At 44.1% G+C, this 18,617-nt stretch overlaps 2 protein-coding genes across 4 annotated transcripts in view; one reads left to right on the top strand and one right to left on the bottom strand.

Annotated features, from left to right (window-relative positions):
* The first annotated feature begins 55 nt into the window (after positions 1 to 55).
* On the top strand, positions 56 to 3,888 carry LOC143213709 (uncharacterized). Its single transcript, XM_076433818.1, has 5 exons — positions 56 to 468; positions 1,071 to 1,626; positions 1,695 to 2,533; positions 2,617 to 2,842; positions 2,917 to 3,888. The coding sequence occupies exons 1-5, from the start codon at positions 374 to 376 to the stop codon at positions 3,622 to 3,624; spliced, it is 2,424 nt and encodes an 807-aa protein (XP_076289933.1). The 5' UTR covers positions 56 to 373; the 3' UTR covers positions 3,625 to 3,888.
* Positions 3,864 to 18,617, bottom strand: part of Tara (SERTA domain-containing protein 2 taranis) — a 51,441-nt gene continuing 36,687 nt past the window's right edge. For 2 of the 3 annotated variants that reach the window (XM_076433819.1, XM_076433820.1), the window contains exon 2: positions 3,864 to 12,480. In XM_076433819.1, the coding sequence (XP_076289934.1) occupies positions 11,215 to 12,480 (1,266 nt within the window). In that variant the 3' untranslated portion in view covers positions 3,864 to 11,214. The remainder of the gene's footprint in view (positions 12,481 to 18,617) is intronic. The other variant, XR_013010018.1, reaches the window with a different exon arrangement.

The raw sequence follows: 18,617 nt of genomic DNA, 5'->3' as shown, positions 1-18,617 counted from the left end.
ATATACCAGTTTGAGCGTTCCGCCACTATGAAGTACGGCGCTGTTTAGAGATTTTAAGAAACATATGATTCTTGCCGATATGTTATTGTTCCGCCGACAATTTACATTAGGATAGATTTACTCCTCAGGATACGAAAATAAAATACAATAAAACAATGATTTTTCAATACTCACCTTTATCTAAATACTTTGTTATACGTACAAAAATGTATAAACATAAATATAGACCATCGTTTAGTGTACACGACAATGAGAGAGAGTGATGTGCAGTTAAATGACGTATGGTTTGATAACAATTTTAACACGAGATGCGCTCTGTTTAAGCGACGCATAAGAAGCAATAAAGAAAGTCGATCTTGAAAGTATTTACAAGATGAAAATAGTTTGTGCTGCAAAGAATTGTAAATACTGTTCGGAAACTGAAGACTCGACGCACGTCATTTTTATTAATTTCCCGAACGATGACATGTAAGTTTCCAGGAAAAATAAATTGTTCTCATTTAGAACGGTGGTTTAATTAAATGTCAAATCTCGTTCTAATATTTCTTCTTAAATTGTAAGACGCCGCTAAAAATTGCTGTACCATTGTTCAAAATATTGTTTACATTATTAAATATGTCGATATTTAATAACTAAACATTTAGGTATTGTAAGAGGTATTATACCAATTTCTGTAGATCTTTATGCATATACAGCTTATAAAAATGTTCAAATAACGCTGGAGTATTAAATTTGTCAGAAATTAGTACGATTTTTATTTATTTTGAATCTACAAATGCTATTACCAATGAGAATAGGATTTTATTTGATCCCACTTTCTTAAAATTTGTCTACGAAATTGGAATATTGCATAAACATCCACAATCTAATCATGACGAATGGAAATATTCTAGCTAGGAAGAATTGTTTCATTCTCCAGTTAAAATAGCTCCAAGTGCAAAGGGTTAAATTGTACCGAATATCATTTACGCATAAAGAATTAATTACTATCAAATTACTGATTAATATTAAAGGGTATTAGAATAAATGTATAAAAGTTTATGCATGTATAAAGAATCAATTTTTTTCAGGTCTAAAATATGGGCACACCATTGCGGCAGATCGGACCTTTTAACAAAGTCTAACGAAGAGTTACATTTAAATTACTATGTCTGTTCCGACCACATCGAAGACCATTTCTATTTGAACAAAACCGACCCCATTATAATAGACCAACATGCTGTTCCTACGTTATTCGGATCAGACGATATAGCAAAGAAAAATGTAGCAAATATGTTTGTTAGAAACGAACAAATTGAAGTAACAAACAATGTCGAATTAACGGATTGCAATATAGATGTCGAGATGGACCAGTATCAAGATATTAACACAAGGTTTTCCAATTTATGTAGAATATGTGGTGAGCCTTGTTTAGACGGTATAGAAATCTTTGCCGAGAAAGGCATAGAATTAAAGATAAGAGAGAAAATGAGTTTACACTTGCCAATAAATCCTCATTTGGAAGACTTGATGCCGCAAAAGATATGTAGCAATTGTTACGATAATTTAGAAGCAGCTCATTTATTAGTGACGACATCTTTGAAGACCGATATGAGACTGAGAAAGTTTCTAAACATCAAGGAAGGAGTATGTATATTTATTTTGCACAGTAACTGTGTAAAGAACTAACTTGATATATCCTTATCGTTTTGCAGTTACGTTATTACGACAATAAATACAATGAAATAGTACGAACGTGTTCTTCGGAAATGATAAACGAGATGTACATGAACAGAACAATTCATACTATGTCTATAGAACTATCGTCTAACGAAGGAAGAGAAGTAATAATGAATCAGGATGTGCCTACAAGATTGAGTTATTCGGAGGATCCGAAGAAAGCTAGCTCTTCGAACAACATAAGAAAAGAGATGCAATCCGAATTAAATAGACTTATCGAATCATACAGCGGTGCGCAAAGCGATATAGCAAACGGTATTAACGAGATTGCATCGTTCCATTGTAAAGATACGTTTAAAACTCGAGCAATGTTTGAGAATCACAAGATACTGTGCGACGAAGATGAAATAATAGTAGAGAAGCAGAAGGAAATATCTGGTAGTATAAACGCGAATGAATCATTAGTGCTTTTAAATTGCAAACCTTTTCAAGAAGAACATTACGAAGTCACGGATAAACAGCATGCGACAGAAATTGATAATATAGATACTGTTGCAATGGCGGAAACAAATAAGAAATGTGGTCACTGTCGGTCCATTTATAGCACCAAAAAAGAACTACTGAATCACATCGCGAAACGTCACGAAAGTCAACTATTGTTCGCGTGCATTATCTGCGACAAAAATTATGAAAAATGGTCGAGCTTAGATGTTCACGAGGCTACGCACAGAACAGATAAACCGTATCTGTGCGATTTATGTGGAAAGAGTTTTAAGCACTCAAATAATCTAAGGGGTCACAAGAGAACCCATTTAGACGACTCAAAAAAGAAACGGCACGCCTGCGAAATTTGTGGGAACGCGTTTAGGTCCAGGTAGAGTTTGTACGCTAATAAATGCTGTTCAATTTTGAGAATGAACTATCGATAATTCAATATATGTTACGTGTACAATTTAGATTTCACTTGGGAGAGCACATGAACCAGCACAACGACCACAAACCATACTTTTGCGAAAAGTGTGGCAAAGCTTTTTCCAAGAGGATACAATTAAGGCAACACAGACTATCTCATGGAACGAATAAACATGTTTGCCCGATATGTGGAGCGTCTTTCAATCGTAAAGGGAATATGAATACTCACCTGAAAAGACATAGCAACGACAGCGGAATGTACACCTGTAGCGTAAGTAAGCCTGTTGACATTTTCTATTATTAAACGATTACGAAAGTAACAAACAATCGTTTTGTTCTTTCTAGATTTGCGCGTGCAAATGTCAGTCGATGAGCGAGTTAAAATTGCATCGGAAGAGACACACGGAGGAAGATATTATGGAAAGTATTACGAAAAAGTACTCCGATCGAACGGAGTGGCAGTGCAAAACTTGTAGCCAGATGTTCGCCGTGCGAACAGATTTTTTAAACCACGTACGCTCGCATAAAGGAGAGAGAACGAGGGTTGAATGTGATATTTGTGGCAAACAGTTGGCTAGTAAAAATTCTTTAATCTACCATAAGAAATCTATGCATTCCAAGGAGAGGTCACACATGTGTCAATACTGCGGGGAATCGTTCGTTGCCAAAGAGGCGCGTCTCATACACGAAAGAATCCACACCGGAGAACGTCCTTACGTTTGCAACATATGCAAAATGGAATACAAGTGTTCCAGCAATCTCAATCAGCATATGAAAATTCATTCGGACATTAAACCCCATAGATGTACATATTGCGGTAGAAGTTTCACGCGCAAGGGAGCGCTGGCTGTTCACCTAAGAATCCATACAGGCGAAAAACCCTTTCCCTGCGAAACCTGTGGCAGAAGATTTTCGCAGAAGAACGATATGTTGAAACATACGAAAACGCATCACGCGAAGCTGTTGCGTTGCGAGAAATGCGACGAGGTTTTCGCGAAGAAGAAGGATATTTTGAAGCATCTTGCGATGCACAAACGAAGTGACCTTTTATAGTTTAAGAGTACCTCAAAGAGGGCGAATGCAATTTTATAGAATGATTAATTTATTGTGCAATAAATTTGTACTTCGATCGGTGCGTTGACAATGCACACGCTATATTTTATTACGATGTACCTAAATAAAAATACATCCTCAATTATTACTTTGTTGTTGATGTATCGAAGTTACCGTAATAAACATAATTTTTAGACGAAGTTGAGGGGATAAAGGGGTCACAAAATATCAGAACACCATTATTATATATAGAATAATACTCTTTATTGTTTTTGATAGTTTTTGTTGTTGTTGTTGTCCATATCGTGCGTTATTCTTTTACTTTTCATCAGGTTAATCGTTTCTGCGCTGCATTTGTTATTCCCATTTTTGTTTTTCTGTTTATGCTGATTTCTGCTGCTGGTATTTTGGTAAAACGGTATGCGATACAACTTCACAACTTTCGAACAGAAATTCAAACGGATGAAAAAGAAAAAATACGACGTGTCCAACCACTCGAGAACCGTGCGTCCCGCGTGCCGTGCATTCATGGACCACTTAGGACTAGAGTAATTGCGATTCTTGCTTCTTCTCTTGTTCCGGTGTTGTTTTGTTTTCTTTTTTTTAGCAATCGTAACAAATTGGCGAACGCTCGCGCATAATGACAAAGTCGCGAGCTCGCATTCCCCTAGTTATTCGTTTTTGCACCCTCTCGTCCACCAACCCATCCCCTTTGCCATTCACATTTTACCGCGTTCCCTATGATACGTTTTTTTCTCATTTTACTACATACGTTTTCTTCTTTTTTTTTTTATTCTTTAGACGTGGTCTCGTGACACGGTCGCGAGTTACAGTCGAGTAGTCGGCACACGTTCGAAGATACAACCGTGCATCTTAAAATTTTCCTAGCTCTATTAAAATGGCCGCACACGCGGCTCGTATGGCGAACGTACCCCATCGGGACGCATCGATTTTCGGCGAGAATTGCGGCTAAAACGCGTGATTTCAGTGGGAATTTTTGCGGATGAACGATAGCGGTAATTAGACAGCGGAATTTTATGCATTTATGACGAGTAGTTGTAATTCAACACGCTCCGAGCCACGTGCACCACTGGCAGTACACGCTGATGTATTTATCGAATGCGCTAAAAACAATATATTTTGTAACAAGTTTAACACTGTAGAATATAATTCCACCGAACGAATGAGGCATTATAAAAAAAAGCTTGTTCAGTAGTCGAGCAAAACCGGCTTGGCGCGTGGAACGCGTGAAAATGTTATATTATTTTCAAACCATTAAACATATTAAGAGAGAAAGTAAATTTCTGTTTCACTGACAATTTTTATCGTGCATGAAGATCCGCTGTCCGGCAATAATATTCGGGAGAATTTAGCAACGTTGTCGAACAAGACAAAATCGATGGTCTGGAGTGACGATGATCGGAAAGTTTCGCCTAGTGTTTCGTGGGTCGCCAGAAAATCGACGTGGTCCCTCGGGAGCGCGTATTCGCTTCGACGCGCCCGGCGCGATTTTTCGATGCAACATCATCTCATTTTCTCGCGTCACCTTTTTTTTCCTTTTAATTAATTAACTCTGTCTTTCTGTAACCGTCTTCTCCACGCTACTATTTACAATGTACAGTGTCGTGTGTTTTTCACCTGTCCTAGGTACGCGGTCACGAATGGGACTCGTTCGTCTCGGTAAACCGTTCCAGTCTAACTGCATCCTCCCGTCCTCGGTTGTTTCGGACAATGTTCGTGAACCGTCGACAAAACCGCGCGCGCGGTCCCTTTCCCCGTAAAACGATCGGGGAAAGACGCCGCCGCGCCCTTTGTCCACGGTCGTTCGACGTGAAACGCAATTAATAATAATATTAATGATATAATCGTAGCAATAATAATAGCATTAACCGTAGTGAAAGAAAAAAAGGCTCGAGGACGCTGGTTCGTTCGCGAGGCGGCCCACTCGAACTTGTCGCTACACATCGGTTTAATCCGGGTTAATTGCTAACTAATTCTCGTTCAGATATCGTGTAATAGGAACTTAATCGTACGTCTTCGCGCCAGCCCAATTCGTTTAACTCTTCATAGGACAATGCGGTTGATATACCTCGGGAATCGATCTTTTCAACCCTTTCACCGCGGGAACAGTACACGTACTTCCTTCTAGATTTATCTATACATAGCAAAAGTTGTACGTGTACGTCCACTTAAATCTATGCACCGTGTTTCATTGTTCGCTTAACCCTCGCGCGTTCCTCGGACCGAAAATCTTTTGCTATTTTCGGACACCGTAAGATCTTTAATTTACAGCGATTTGAACCACACAAGTAAAATGTACTTCTAAGCACGACTCGTTGATTTAGAACGAATTGGACGATTGCACAAGTTCGTGCCCGATTCGAGAATAAAATTCAATGGTCAAGTTTTCAAGAACACTCTTGATTCTACAATTAGAAATCAATCAAATTATGCAATCGTCGAATAGAGTGTAAAGCATCATCCCAGCATATATATATATATCTCTTTTGTACATTTCTAAGGAACGAGCAAGGTCGTGCCGAACAATGATTGTTACTTTTTCGCTGTGGATGTAATTTTATTCCGAAGCGTTTTCGAGGTGGTGGTCCGATGGTTCTGGACTGGAGTCGCAGTCAGAGGGTTAAACAACCGAATCGTAAGAATAATGAGAAATGAAATGAACGTATCCGAATGTTCGAGGGTGGTATCAAGCTTCTGTCCCGCAAGGAGTTAAGAACGCAACTCGGACGAGATCGTGCCTTGACCATATCGTGGAGACAACTGATCGCTCCAACAAGAAGAGCGAGAAATTTGTTGAAGAAGCTAGGAATCTCTCGCAAACGTTGGCCGGTCGGCCGTATAATCTACACTCGACGAGCACGTGAAAAACGTTCTGGAAGAGCTGCGACGCTGTGAATGAACGTGTGGATGACAACAACAGAGCGGTCAGTTGTCCGATCGTTTGATCGGTCGCGGTGTCGATCGTCGCGGAGGTTGCACGTATGTCGAACTGAATTTGAGTGGAGAAAAGGGCCCTGGTGGGCCACCCGCAAAATTGCTAGCGCCGCCATCCGAACGACAACGAGATTGCGCGAGTCCCCGTTACCGCTTTGTATCACTTATCACGGTAAATATATATAATAATCTTATATATATACTTCTTGTTTATATATATATATATGTTCATATATATATATAATATATAATATCTTATATGTATATTTTCTTCACATTATACCTATTATATCATCTTTTTATTCTTCGCTTAAACGTACATCTGCGCGTGCGCTATTTATACTATTTACAATGATTCCACTTTTCCTTCGTTACGTCTTAGAAGTCGTAGTCCCCCGAGAAAGAAAAAGAAAAGAGAAAGAATAAACTGTTCGCTTTTACACACCCGATTTTTTCGTCGTCGATAACGGAAAAGAAATTCAGGTGCGCGCCGGTTGCGCGAACGCACACGTCTTTTTTTGTATTTCCCGTTCGTCGTTCTCTTGCACGGTCTCGCACTCTTCGATCCTTCTCCCTCCTCTCCGTGTACGTATGTGTATGTGTGTGCAGTGCAAGCTCTGTGTACCCGAAGTACCCGATCTCCTCGCCCTCATCCGCCCCCGCCATCGGCTGCGAGCTCCGCCGGGTAACACGACACCCCGTGGTACCCGCTTCTTGTACTCGAACGCGTCTTCAACGCGGCTAAGGTACATCCGTGTAAAAGTACGAAATTATCTGGTGTGCCCCGACGGCCGCAAAAATCTCCTCTCTATCTTTCCCATCCGAGGAGCTAGAACCTATCACCCTCTGCACCCGCGCTTGGCACCCCGCTCGACTTGTAGAGATCGCGGTCTTGGAACGTGTACACGTGGCACGTGAACCGTGTCAGTGACGAATTTCGCAGCATTCATGCTTTTTTTACAAGAAATTAGAACAACTCTTTCAATTCTTAATTGCGAATTGTGCTTATTTCTCAATATGCACCACGAATTTCTATTTCTAACTTGAGTTTCAGGGCCCCAAAATTGTTGGGGCCTCGATTTGTCTCGAGCCGCCACTGAATGTAGTACGAATTTAAGGATCTAATGACACGGATCTCTGCGAATACAAAAACAATAACGTTGTCGGACTCAAACGTGCCGAACGGATCTGTACTCGCAGAACCGTGTATATACATCAGTGCTGGGCACGATTGGGACCCCTCAAACATTTGTTTCCCCCACCAACGCTTTTTCCATCACGTTTGCTGCTGTTTCGTCTCTTCGTTGCCCCACCGCAACGGCGAGTACTGGAAGGGGACAGTGAGCGCCACGGTGGGGACGGTTTTGTCTCGATTTCGACAAATGTGTCCAGCATTGGTGTACATGGATCCTTAGGCCCGCTACACACGCCTGTTTTTGTAACGTGCGGTACCGGAATTGTGGTCTGAGATGCTATGGATTCGATTTATAGACGCTGGATATTTGTTTGAACGTTAGAAACTTTAGAAAAACGAATGTGTGTGTAGCACGTACCACGTGGATTTACGTGAAATAAGGATCTCCACTCGACAGCCATGAGTATTTTGTATCGTTTCTCCCGTCGACACGTTGGTCCGCACAGCAAGCGATTCCTGTACGGACAAACGTGTATTCAACTATCAATCCGAGCCGATGAGGCGGCGCTAAGATCGGGAACCGCAATCAGGCACGCGCGAGACGCAACAACGCGATGGACGAAATTTGTTAACAATCTAGCGTACGCTGTCGAGGCTCGCGCCTGCTTTACAGGTTCTCCAACGTTCGCGCGATCCCCTCGCCGGCCTACCATGCAAGAAAACAACGTTTCGCGTGTCTCTGTTTCTCCTGCTAGGACGCGAACGGTAGCCGCCGCCAGCAGTCCGGAGACTGTGATTCAGAAAATGAAAACCGAATTAGACCACGAAAATCTGACGAGCCGTGGCTCGCGATCCACGGTTGACAATTACTTCGACTTAGCACGTAACTGTGTGTACCTATATACATCGAACTATTTAGCGTGTCTCCATGTACAGTCGTGTGTCGCTTTGTGTAATCCACTGTGTGTATGCTTCTCTGTGTACAAAATTGTACGCATCTCTCTCTCTTTCGCTCACTCGCTCTGTCTCCGCTCGCTCTCCTTGTATGCACGTATCTGCGTGTCCCTCGTGTAAACATGTCGGCTTAACACTGAATTAGTTACAGTTTAAATCACCTCTCGTGCCGGTAAAATCGTTATTATCTATCGTCATTTTTGTTGTCTCGCGCGCGAAGTTAGTCAGTCGATTTATAAAGTTTTATTTTATTTTATTTTATTTATATCTCGTTCGTTCATTTTTTCCTTGTAATCGTGCGTAGACTCGCTTATTTAAACCTTCGCTTAACTATCGATTTAAGTATAGCTGCTCTGTCCCGATGGGTGTTTTTTTTTCTTCTCTGCGGTATAATGTATATCAGTGGACGTTGAGGACGAGATCTATCGCGCGCGCGCGCTTGCGCGGATCGCCGCGCCGCCGGTTTCCACCTCCCTTCGTGTCTTGTCGAGCTTTTCGTTAAACCTCGCCGAGTTTCTCGAAAACCCCCAGGTAAATTTGGTCACCTTCGCACTATGTCCGTCGGCCACACTATTTTATACGTAATATAGTACATTTACGGGAGATCAGTGGCGCACAGTGGCCTACGCGCGACGATCCGAAGGGACCGGATATCGTTAATCCCGATTTCTAAAATGCAGGTACATTTGTTAAGCGTCGCGGCGCCAGAACACAAGATACGTGCGTTTACTATTTGTAAACGCGTCTCCGTCCACGTAGGATCTTGCCGCCGATTTCTTCGACGAAATCGGCAATCCGATCCTTGAACACGGTGGATGGAGCCGCGTTCGATCACGCGGTGTCCTGTCCGCGACGTCAGGACGTATTTAGACTCCTCGACGAAGACTGCGGGCGATCCGTGCGAATGTACGCACATGGCTGTGTGTGTGTATACAGAAGTAAGCACCAGGGTGTAATCGTCCTAGCACCATATCGATTTCTTTCTCTATGTACGAACGCGTCTATGTAGTGTGTCTTTCTCTGTTCTAGATGTTACGCGTGTGTAAGGTATTCTCTGTGTGGTGTATAGGTGCGTGTGAATATGCAGGTATGAGATGTGTAGTATAGGCCACGGCGGTTACGTCTTATAATGTGTACGTTTCTGTATGTATGTATGTGTGTGTGTACGTGTTGCTCTCAGTGTATGGCATTGATTAATCGTCGGCTGGTTTTAATGTCTTTCTAATCCGAAGGAAAAACATCGATCGATGGATACCTCACCTACTTCGATTGGCTGTCACGAGCGACGTCGCTGAAGAGTTCTCAACGCCAGCCGGCTAGGCGAGCGATACACACCGAATCACATTAGCCGACACCCCGCGAATTATCCGAAACGTTACGGTGCGGAGAGGGACGACGATGGTTGTTCGTTTCGTGGTGAAAATGTTCTTTTTCGAATCTGTCGGTCTTGTCGCGTCAGCGTCGCCGCTTAAAACATTTTTCGTGGAGAAGGCTATCTTGCGCTCGTCAACCGCATCGCCGGCCCGGGGGCGTGGACGTTGAAAGCTCTGACAATGAGACTTTTCGTTCTATCTCGCTCTCTCTCTCTCTCTCACTCCCTCCCTCCCTCTGTCTCTTTCTTTATTTCCGTCTCATCTCACACACACATTCTCGCTCTCTCACTCTCTCTCTCTCTCTCTCTCTCTCATTTCTGTCTGACGTGCCGGTGGCGACATTTCGAGCGACCAGGGAACTCATACGTGCGCCGCCGTACTCGCAGGTGCAACTGCAAAAACAGATCGTTTCGATATAGTATAGTCATTTGAGGTGGTTTGTGGGCAAGCCGATCGAGAACCCGATCTCGCGTTAACAAAGTGTCAACGATTAGCAGAAGGAACAACAGCGAATAATGTAATTTCATCGTGTTTCACCGTCGTAGGCTCCTCGGAAATAATTACGTGATAGATTCCCGTAATTATTAGCTCGGTGCAAAGAGAAAATAAAGAACGAAAAACGAGCGAGTTTTGATCCGAGGAGCGTAAGAGGTTTAACCCTTAAGTAGGCGAACGGGGTGAAAGCCCTTTGAATCTTCCGTCAGTGCGCCTGCTTAAGGGAGAATAGTCTGTTGGTAGATCGCGAGTTCGGGTGCTCGATCGATTGATAAATGGTAATCACCTCTCCGTTTCGCATTCTCGAAACATGTCGAGGTATGCGCCATGAAATCCGCTACGTCTCTGCACCTGCGAGCGCGCAGCGTGCGTCACGACGCGCAGCCCCTGTTTTTCTCCGGCAAGGGGGCGCGAGATGCCCACGGTGGTGGTACCGGTTGCGATGGTAGTGGAACGTAATCAAGAGAACCAACCAATCGGTGCGTAATTGACACGAACAGTAATAAATAAGAAAAAGAAGATCTCCAGTAGAGTCGCCGACCAGGCGTCGCACGTTTTCGAGAGAGTGCCGGCTACGGCCCTCGACTCGCAGTCCTAGGTATTAGCCGCGCATTATTTGCTCTGTGGCATCAGCGGATAGAAGTCGATGAGGTGACTCAACGATGTCAAAATCGGGGGCTATGATCCAACGCACATCAACGACTCGTGCGTACTACTGCTGTTTCCGGTGGTGACGCAGGCGCTGCCGATGTTGCTGCTCGCGCAGCTACCGCTTGCCGGCGCTAAGTGTTGCTGTTGCTGATGGTGTTGTTGCTGGTGCTGCTGGTGTTGCTGTTCCTGCGCCGTTGTACTCCTGAGGATGTCGTCGGCGGAGAGAGGGGTCAGTTTCCATCCAGGCATGAAGTCCAGGTCTAGGTCTGGCCCGATGTCCACGTCCAACAGCTCGTTGTTGTTCAGTGGGTCGAGGGGCGACTGACTCGAGAGGGAGAGCACGCTGCCCCAGTTGATCGAACGACTGTCGTCGCTGTCGCCGATCCCGGAGTCTACGTCGGTTTCGTTCGAGGAGGTCGGCGGCATTGGAAAAGGCGTTAGCCTGCCTTGCTCGGGTGGTTGAAGTTGGGCGATCGGCGCCGGTATCACCGGCTCCATGGGCGGCGGACTTCTGTCCCTCTCCATCTCCCGTTCGAGGTGCCTCAGAGTGTTGCAGATCAGAACGGACCGGTGCAGGCTCGGGTCCGGGAACTGGCGGTACCTCGCCAACTTGCACATCGAGATGTTCAGGACGGCTAGTCGCCTCTGCCTGTAGCAGGCTCTGCCACGCCGGCACCAGCTCGACCTCGAGCCCTCGCAGCACCTCTCGTTCGCCCGGTAACTCGAGCCAAGCTCCAGATAACTCTTGCCGTTCTCCTCTCGCCGTATCGTCGGCGGCTCGTAATGATGAGGCGCGCCCCATTGAGGCTGCGGCCTCGACAGTTGGCTGTACCCGTTGTTGCCAACCGGACTGCTCGGCCCGCGCTGGTGATGGTAGTAATGCTGGGGATGATGATGCAGATGCGCCACCGTTGAAGGCGGCGGCGCCGAGCTAGGGGTTGTAGGGTGCTGCTGCTGCTGCTGTTGCTGCTGCTGCTGCTGATGCTGCGACGTCTGGTGCTGCTGCTGCTGCTGTTGCTGCTGCTGCTGCTGATGCTGCTGCTGTTGACTCGCCGATGTCGGCTGACAAGGATTTATCTGCAGGCAAGGCGGACTCACTTCCATCTCGTAGTATGACGCCGGTGTCTGGCTTAGCGGGGGCGTGTAACTATCCTCCATCGCCCACCAGCTACCCTCCACCCGACCTAGCTTCGATGGGCTCTCGCCCATGTCCATGTCGAACTCCATGCAGCCCACACCTCCCTCCAGTTTACGTTTTCCTGCCGTGGCCTGCAGACCCATCATTGCACAACTCTGAAACCAAAGGGAAAAAGCGTCATTAGAATGATTGCTCGAAACCAACCAATGCTTGTAGAAAATAGAAAATGTCCGGTAAATCATGGGCATGGAGCGCGTCTCTGTGATTCATACGGACGAGGAATATCGCGAAAGATAAGTTAGGTAGATTTTCTAGAGGACCGCTCGACTAGATGGCCACGGAAGACCTTGCAGAGTCCCAATACTCTGTCGCGAGCAACAGAGTGGGCAAAACGACGTGACTCAGAGGGTCGGCTCGCTGACAGACGTCGGAGAATGACGTCAGGCGTCTCCCTACCCTGGCCTGAAACAAGTCATCGTTGGAATGGATGATCGAGTGGGCATAGAGGAGAACGAGAGGGAGCGCAAATGGCGGACGGGTGGGGACAGGGGAGTGTTGTTACTCATTGGTTCAATCAACAAGCATGCGGGACCCTTGTGAAATGCTCTTCTTCATTTTCCTCTCGGCTCTTCTTTTTCTTCCGCCCCGCCTTGTTCGAGACAGAGGCGAAAAGTTGACGCGTCTATGATACGTGCAAGACATTTTTCAGTCCCAAAACATCTCTTTCTTCGACTGTCGTGCAGCGAGATCGAAGAATAGCTTCAACCCCTAAGCGACTCAGGGTGAAAATGATGAAAAGGAGGATCAGATGCGTTATTGAAAGATTCACACAACCATTCAAAAGATCTTCAAGTCCCACTTAGGGGTTAATGATTCGATAAAAACGGCTGACTTAAAGGAACCCGGGTGTTTCGACGGTGTTCGATGGTCGCAATCACGCGAGTCACTTAGAACGTAATCAACCCATTACGCGTAATCCCAAACAAATGGTAGCGCACGTGTGCATCAATGATTTACGTGCACGATTCAGCGACCGTGCGAGTGAAAGTAAGTAAATAATCGCTGCTCCCCCCGCGAACGTCGACTAGCTCGAGCAGTCCGACAAAGCGGGAAAAAGAGAAAGAAGAAAATTCGAAAGGGAAAAATTCGCGGTCCCGATTGAGAACCGCTGACGGTTGCACGAATTACCGCGAGATGTCACCGCTGACATGTTCGTCGGCTCGTGCGATCCCACGTGGTCTGCATGTGACGTTTGATTTTTAAAAAAAAGAGAGAAGCAGAAATAAAAACAGTCCAACTCACGAGAAACGGCGTTGCAGCCGGGAATGCGAGCCGGCTTCAACTGTAATTCAACGTTTAATCGATGCGTTTAGGTTTTCCCGCTGCTAGCGAAGTCAAAGAGCGAGCATATGCCAATGGCAACAATATGGAGGGGGAAACGGTTCCGAGGAAACTAGCAATGCCATCGGCGACGATGATACTGCTCACGATACGTCGCAAAAAGAGACGTTTCGGTTGCAATCCGGAAAAACACGAGTAGACAGCGGATTTGATGCATTTATGACAAAAATGAAGGAGTTAAGAATACTCTTATATTATCTTCAACCCACTGAACATATTAGGAAAGAGAATCAATTTCTATTTCAGTCCGGTTTGTTGCAATTCAGGTAGAAAATTTTGATTTTGCATCGAGATCCGATTCATGAGAATCAGGTCTACAAGATTTTTTTTCTTTGTAGCAACCCAAATTTTTATTTTATCAGCAAATCTGTTTATTTACTTGAATTTCGTAAATTATACGACCGACTTCTACCGATCCAGGCCTATCAGGTATTTTGATTGTTGCTCACGCAGACGAAGTAGAAGCGTTTTCTCGGTTTGTACATTTCTGCGACTGCTAGCCGTGGTGGCAGAAGTAGCAGCCAACGTTTCAATCTCAACTCGACGGTGCACATCCGCCGTGGTGGCCTACTTGGAATACGACTCGCTCGCGAAGGTTCTCCTTCCAACAGGGTCGACCAGTCCCGGAGCTCTCCGAGAGAGGATTCGCAGAATCGCGGGGAAAACAATGACGGATCGTATCCGCGAGCTTGGTTTTGCCTTCCACGACGGTGAAACTGTGCTTTTCTTGCCACACTTCATCTTAACCCCTTGCCGTGTGATATCGAGTTGATGAAGATTTCAGAGTCTACTCTAATTCTAATCAGTGGAGCCGCGAAGTAAATTGTACGGCGACGGGGTGAATCTTCTGCGCTCCTTTGACACGGGGACATTCAAACTACGCAATATTCTTCATGATTCATGTTTTGCACTCCAAATTCACCCTTTTGCAAATAATGTATTTTTGAAGAAGTTTTAAAAAAGATCAAATAAAATTTAAATTAATTATAATGTGTGAAAACTGGTTTATTGTAGCCATTTTCTGATTAATCCATTTTAAAAATAAAGTATTTGAGTCTCATGCTTCCCTCGCGGTAGTTTTAAATATTCTTAATGGGTGAATTTGATCTGCGAAAAGATCAGTTAACTTCAACTGTCTTCGAAAGTCTTGAAAAATTAAGTGAATTTACATTTGGGACGTGTGAAGATATTTTGAAACTGCGAAGTACGATGATTACAAATGTTACAAAATATTAGGTACCGACGTTAAACCGCTGTCGACAGTAGATGCTGAAGACGAGTCGTCGTCGGTTTACAAAGGACTGATTCAACAAGCTTCTTTGCTGGAAGCATCGCGAACGGTGGTAGGCTCGTAGATGAAGACTTTGGCTAATTCTCTTGGAGAAGATCCGCAGGCTATCCATGTTTGCGAAACATGGTCCGGGCACTTGTTGAATCGAGACGGCCACCGGGTGGTTATACTGCGGGGGGTAGTTACGTATGGGATTTGCTATGTGTGTGTGTGTGTGGCAGAAATGCGCGACTCTTAACTGGCCATAAATCAAAGTCAAGAAGCGAGCTCCGCTCGTTCTCTCTCGCTCTCTCTCGTTCTTCCTCTTTCTGTCTCCTTTTCCCTTGGTCCCGTGAAAATTTTTCAAGGGTTGTGGTTTGCACGGTTCGCACTCCACCAGGCCAAGCATCTTTTCAGCCTCGCCTTAAGTTTGAATCGCGGCGCTGATTCAAAGGGAACTAGCCGAGGAAGGCTGGCTTTTGTTCGACTTAAATGCCGTAGACTTTTGCCACCGTTCGCTGTTTCAAGCTAGTCGATTGCACCAATTATTGTGCTACACTGTTCTGTTGAACGCGTAGGCTTTCAACGTCGTGATCTTTCGGGGGGATCGTTTTCAAAGCGAGCATAACTGTTGGCTTTTATAATTCGAGTCGAGCGCGTTCTTTATTGAGAATTGTCACTGTGATTTAAAAAGAACTTGATTTTGTGTTTTATAATAATGATCTGCGTTCGTTTAGCCTCTGAAGCAATCTATCGATGTTTAACTGGCAGCGTCGGACAAAGAAAGGCGTGGCAGAATCGAATTTCGAACGAATGTGGAACAGCAGAGGAAATTTGCAAGAAATTTCGAGGCAGAATTTCTATAAACAAGTTCGCCCTAATTTCTAGTTTATCGTCGGGAATGTGGGTCAATGGAATGAACGTGAGAGAAGTACTAGAACTAGAAAAGATTCATGACGACTGCGCCCGCAATAAGATAATGTTCACCGCATGAAGCCTATCTGCACGAGTTGCGCTGTGCGCGCGAGAAGATTAACCAAAGTCGACCGAGAAGAATCGTATCTGGCATAGAAAGACCCCGAGAAACCGTAAACATTAAAATCTCGGAAACCAAAATATTTCATTAATCGTTACCAGGAGAGAATATTTTTTTCAAATTAAATATTCATCCACGATTTTCCAGGAGTTGGGTGACTGTACCGATTACTGAGGTGGTATCGTGCTTCGAATATTATTCTTAATTTATCATGAAATAACAATATGTGTAGCATTTTATTTGTACGTATTACTGCATACGAAAAAGAGCCATGTAACAATTACTGCGGATTAGAATTTGAAAATTTGAACATTGTCCCCCTCAATAATTTTTATGATTACAAAATTACCCTTCCTTATCCCATTCATATAATGAATTACCTATTATAATTAAATTTTAATATACGAGCGAACGGAAACAAACAAGACGAGGGTTTCATTTTCTTATTAGAAAGGCAAGAGATGTTTCTTTTTATATTTTCGTCGTGGCGAAGTAGCTTTCCAAATAATAATGAAACTTTCGCAATATAAAGAATGTACGATCATGTGTAGAACAGTTCTTCGATGATCGAGATAGAAGAAAAATGGTTACAAATCCTGAGATTCTAAAAATGTGAGAATTAACTGAATTGTATAAATTTGTTCAGGTAGAAATATTTATTTTTACGTATTTTAATCTGATCAGAAAAAGCAACCTATATTTTTCATGCAATTTTTTGGTCGCGGTCCCCGCGCGAAGTTTCGGCCGAACGTGAGAAAAGAACGAAAAGTAGAGAAGGTTTGTGGTGGATCCGGCTATGCCTGACGATGAGGTAATGTTTGCTACACGAGTCAAAGCTATCTAGCCAGCCAGAGAACGAACACACACGAATCCGTGCTCGAGCCAGTTGGAGCCCCGTAGATAAAACCGGCGAGTGTATGGTACCGTACATTCCTAAGCTATATGCGTGTACGCTAAGCATGCGCGGACACATTCTTACCGTTATACCGAAACATCGAATATTTCAACGGGAACCGCCTCCCAAGGAAAACAGAATAAACCCTTAACGATCTTCGATAGATAAATTACATCGCAGCCACTCGCATCGAAAGAAACTGTACAAAAATACTAAATCCTTGGGAATTAGTCTCATAACTCGGTCACACCAGCGTCGCGTGCACGGTCGAGTCGGTCAGAGTTCCAACGTCCGCGAAGAAGATAAAACGCGAAGATTCAAACTTCAAACACCGAGCAAAAAAAAAATCGACCGATAACGATACCGTGAATTCGATATTGCTACCGAATTCACTTTCTTCCAGAAATCGTTGCTTGCGGTCTTTGTGCTCGAAGTCGGGGCTGGGTTAATTGCACCTCTTGCGTTGAGTGCAATTAACCCTTGGCACTTTAGAAGCTTTTGAAAACCAAGAATTTTTATCTGGATAGAAATTGACAATTTACTAGAGCTCTGTCGTTTCTCTTTACTTTAGTGCGTGTTCTACATCGTAGGTTATCGATTTCTTTTGAACTGGAATAAAATGTCATCATTGCAAAGAGCGTTCTACGTGGTGAAGGTTCCAAAAATATTCCTTAGTAATTTATAAAAGGAAAAACGCGAGGGTTGGCGGGTATTTTCGGGTAAAATGGGGCGTCCCGCATCGACCCCGGCTCCATGTACTACTTCGGACGATCACCGAAAATGTGGCGGACCTAATCATGGAATGGGAGGACTCTAAGTTCGAATGTGCGAGCGCGAACGGGTCGGTTCCGTGCGAATTTTCTGCGCTGTTCGCTGCCACAGGAACGACATCGAGGCGATGTTGATGCCGGCGGTTGGCAGTCATGACAACATGACGTCAACCGGCCGTGTGTTATTTTCGAAAGGGGACTCTAGCGATGCGCCGTCTGCCGGCGAGATCGTCAACTGCGAAAAACGGCTCGACAACGCGCAACGGCGCGTCGCGAAACACGCTATCGGGCCAAGAAACAACGGCGCATGATACTGGCCGCTACTGTGTTTCAGATTATCGAGCGTAATTCCCCGAGAATATTGAAATAAATAAGAAATCGCCCGGTACCCGCCAGTAAAAAAATATACCGACGCAGAACGCAGACTTCGGCGGGTCTGCTACCAATATTAGACGCTCGCTTATACATATGTATACTAGCTTTTATATAATATTGCTTAACTTTTATTAGACTGTTTATCAACTCAGCGCTCGGCAATAAATAGACCGAGATTTTATATAGAAAATAAACATTTTCCGATTCATTTTTAGTCAAACATGTCGAACAATTTCAAAATACATATAGGAAGAAAATTAATTCAGGTAGAAAATTTTGATTTTGTGGTTGGTGGACGTATAAATTATTATTATACTATTATTATTATAATTGAGACGTAGTTTATATATGTTAATGAGAATAACATCCATTGGAGTTCATACGTTTTTTTATCGAGTTGCAGTACTTCGAAAAAAATGTTTCGTTTTGGGATAAGCAAGATCTTTGAAGACTTTCATTTTTAACTAGGGACTTGAAGTACAACTTCAAGTGGTGTATGTTTTTTAGAGAGCTATTTTCCAACGATTTCGTGTTCACGGCAAATG

Source organism: Lasioglossum baleicum, chromosome 11 (genome assembly GCF_051020765.1).
Source record: "Lasioglossum baleicum chromosome 11, iyLasBale1, whole genome shotgun sequence".
NCBI classification, from domain to species: Eukaryota; Metazoa; Arthropoda; class Insecta; order Hymenoptera; family Halictidae; genus Lasioglossum; species Lasioglossum baleicum.
Note: the sequence above shows the minus strand (reverse complement) of the source record. Positions and strands in the feature narration are given on the sequence as shown.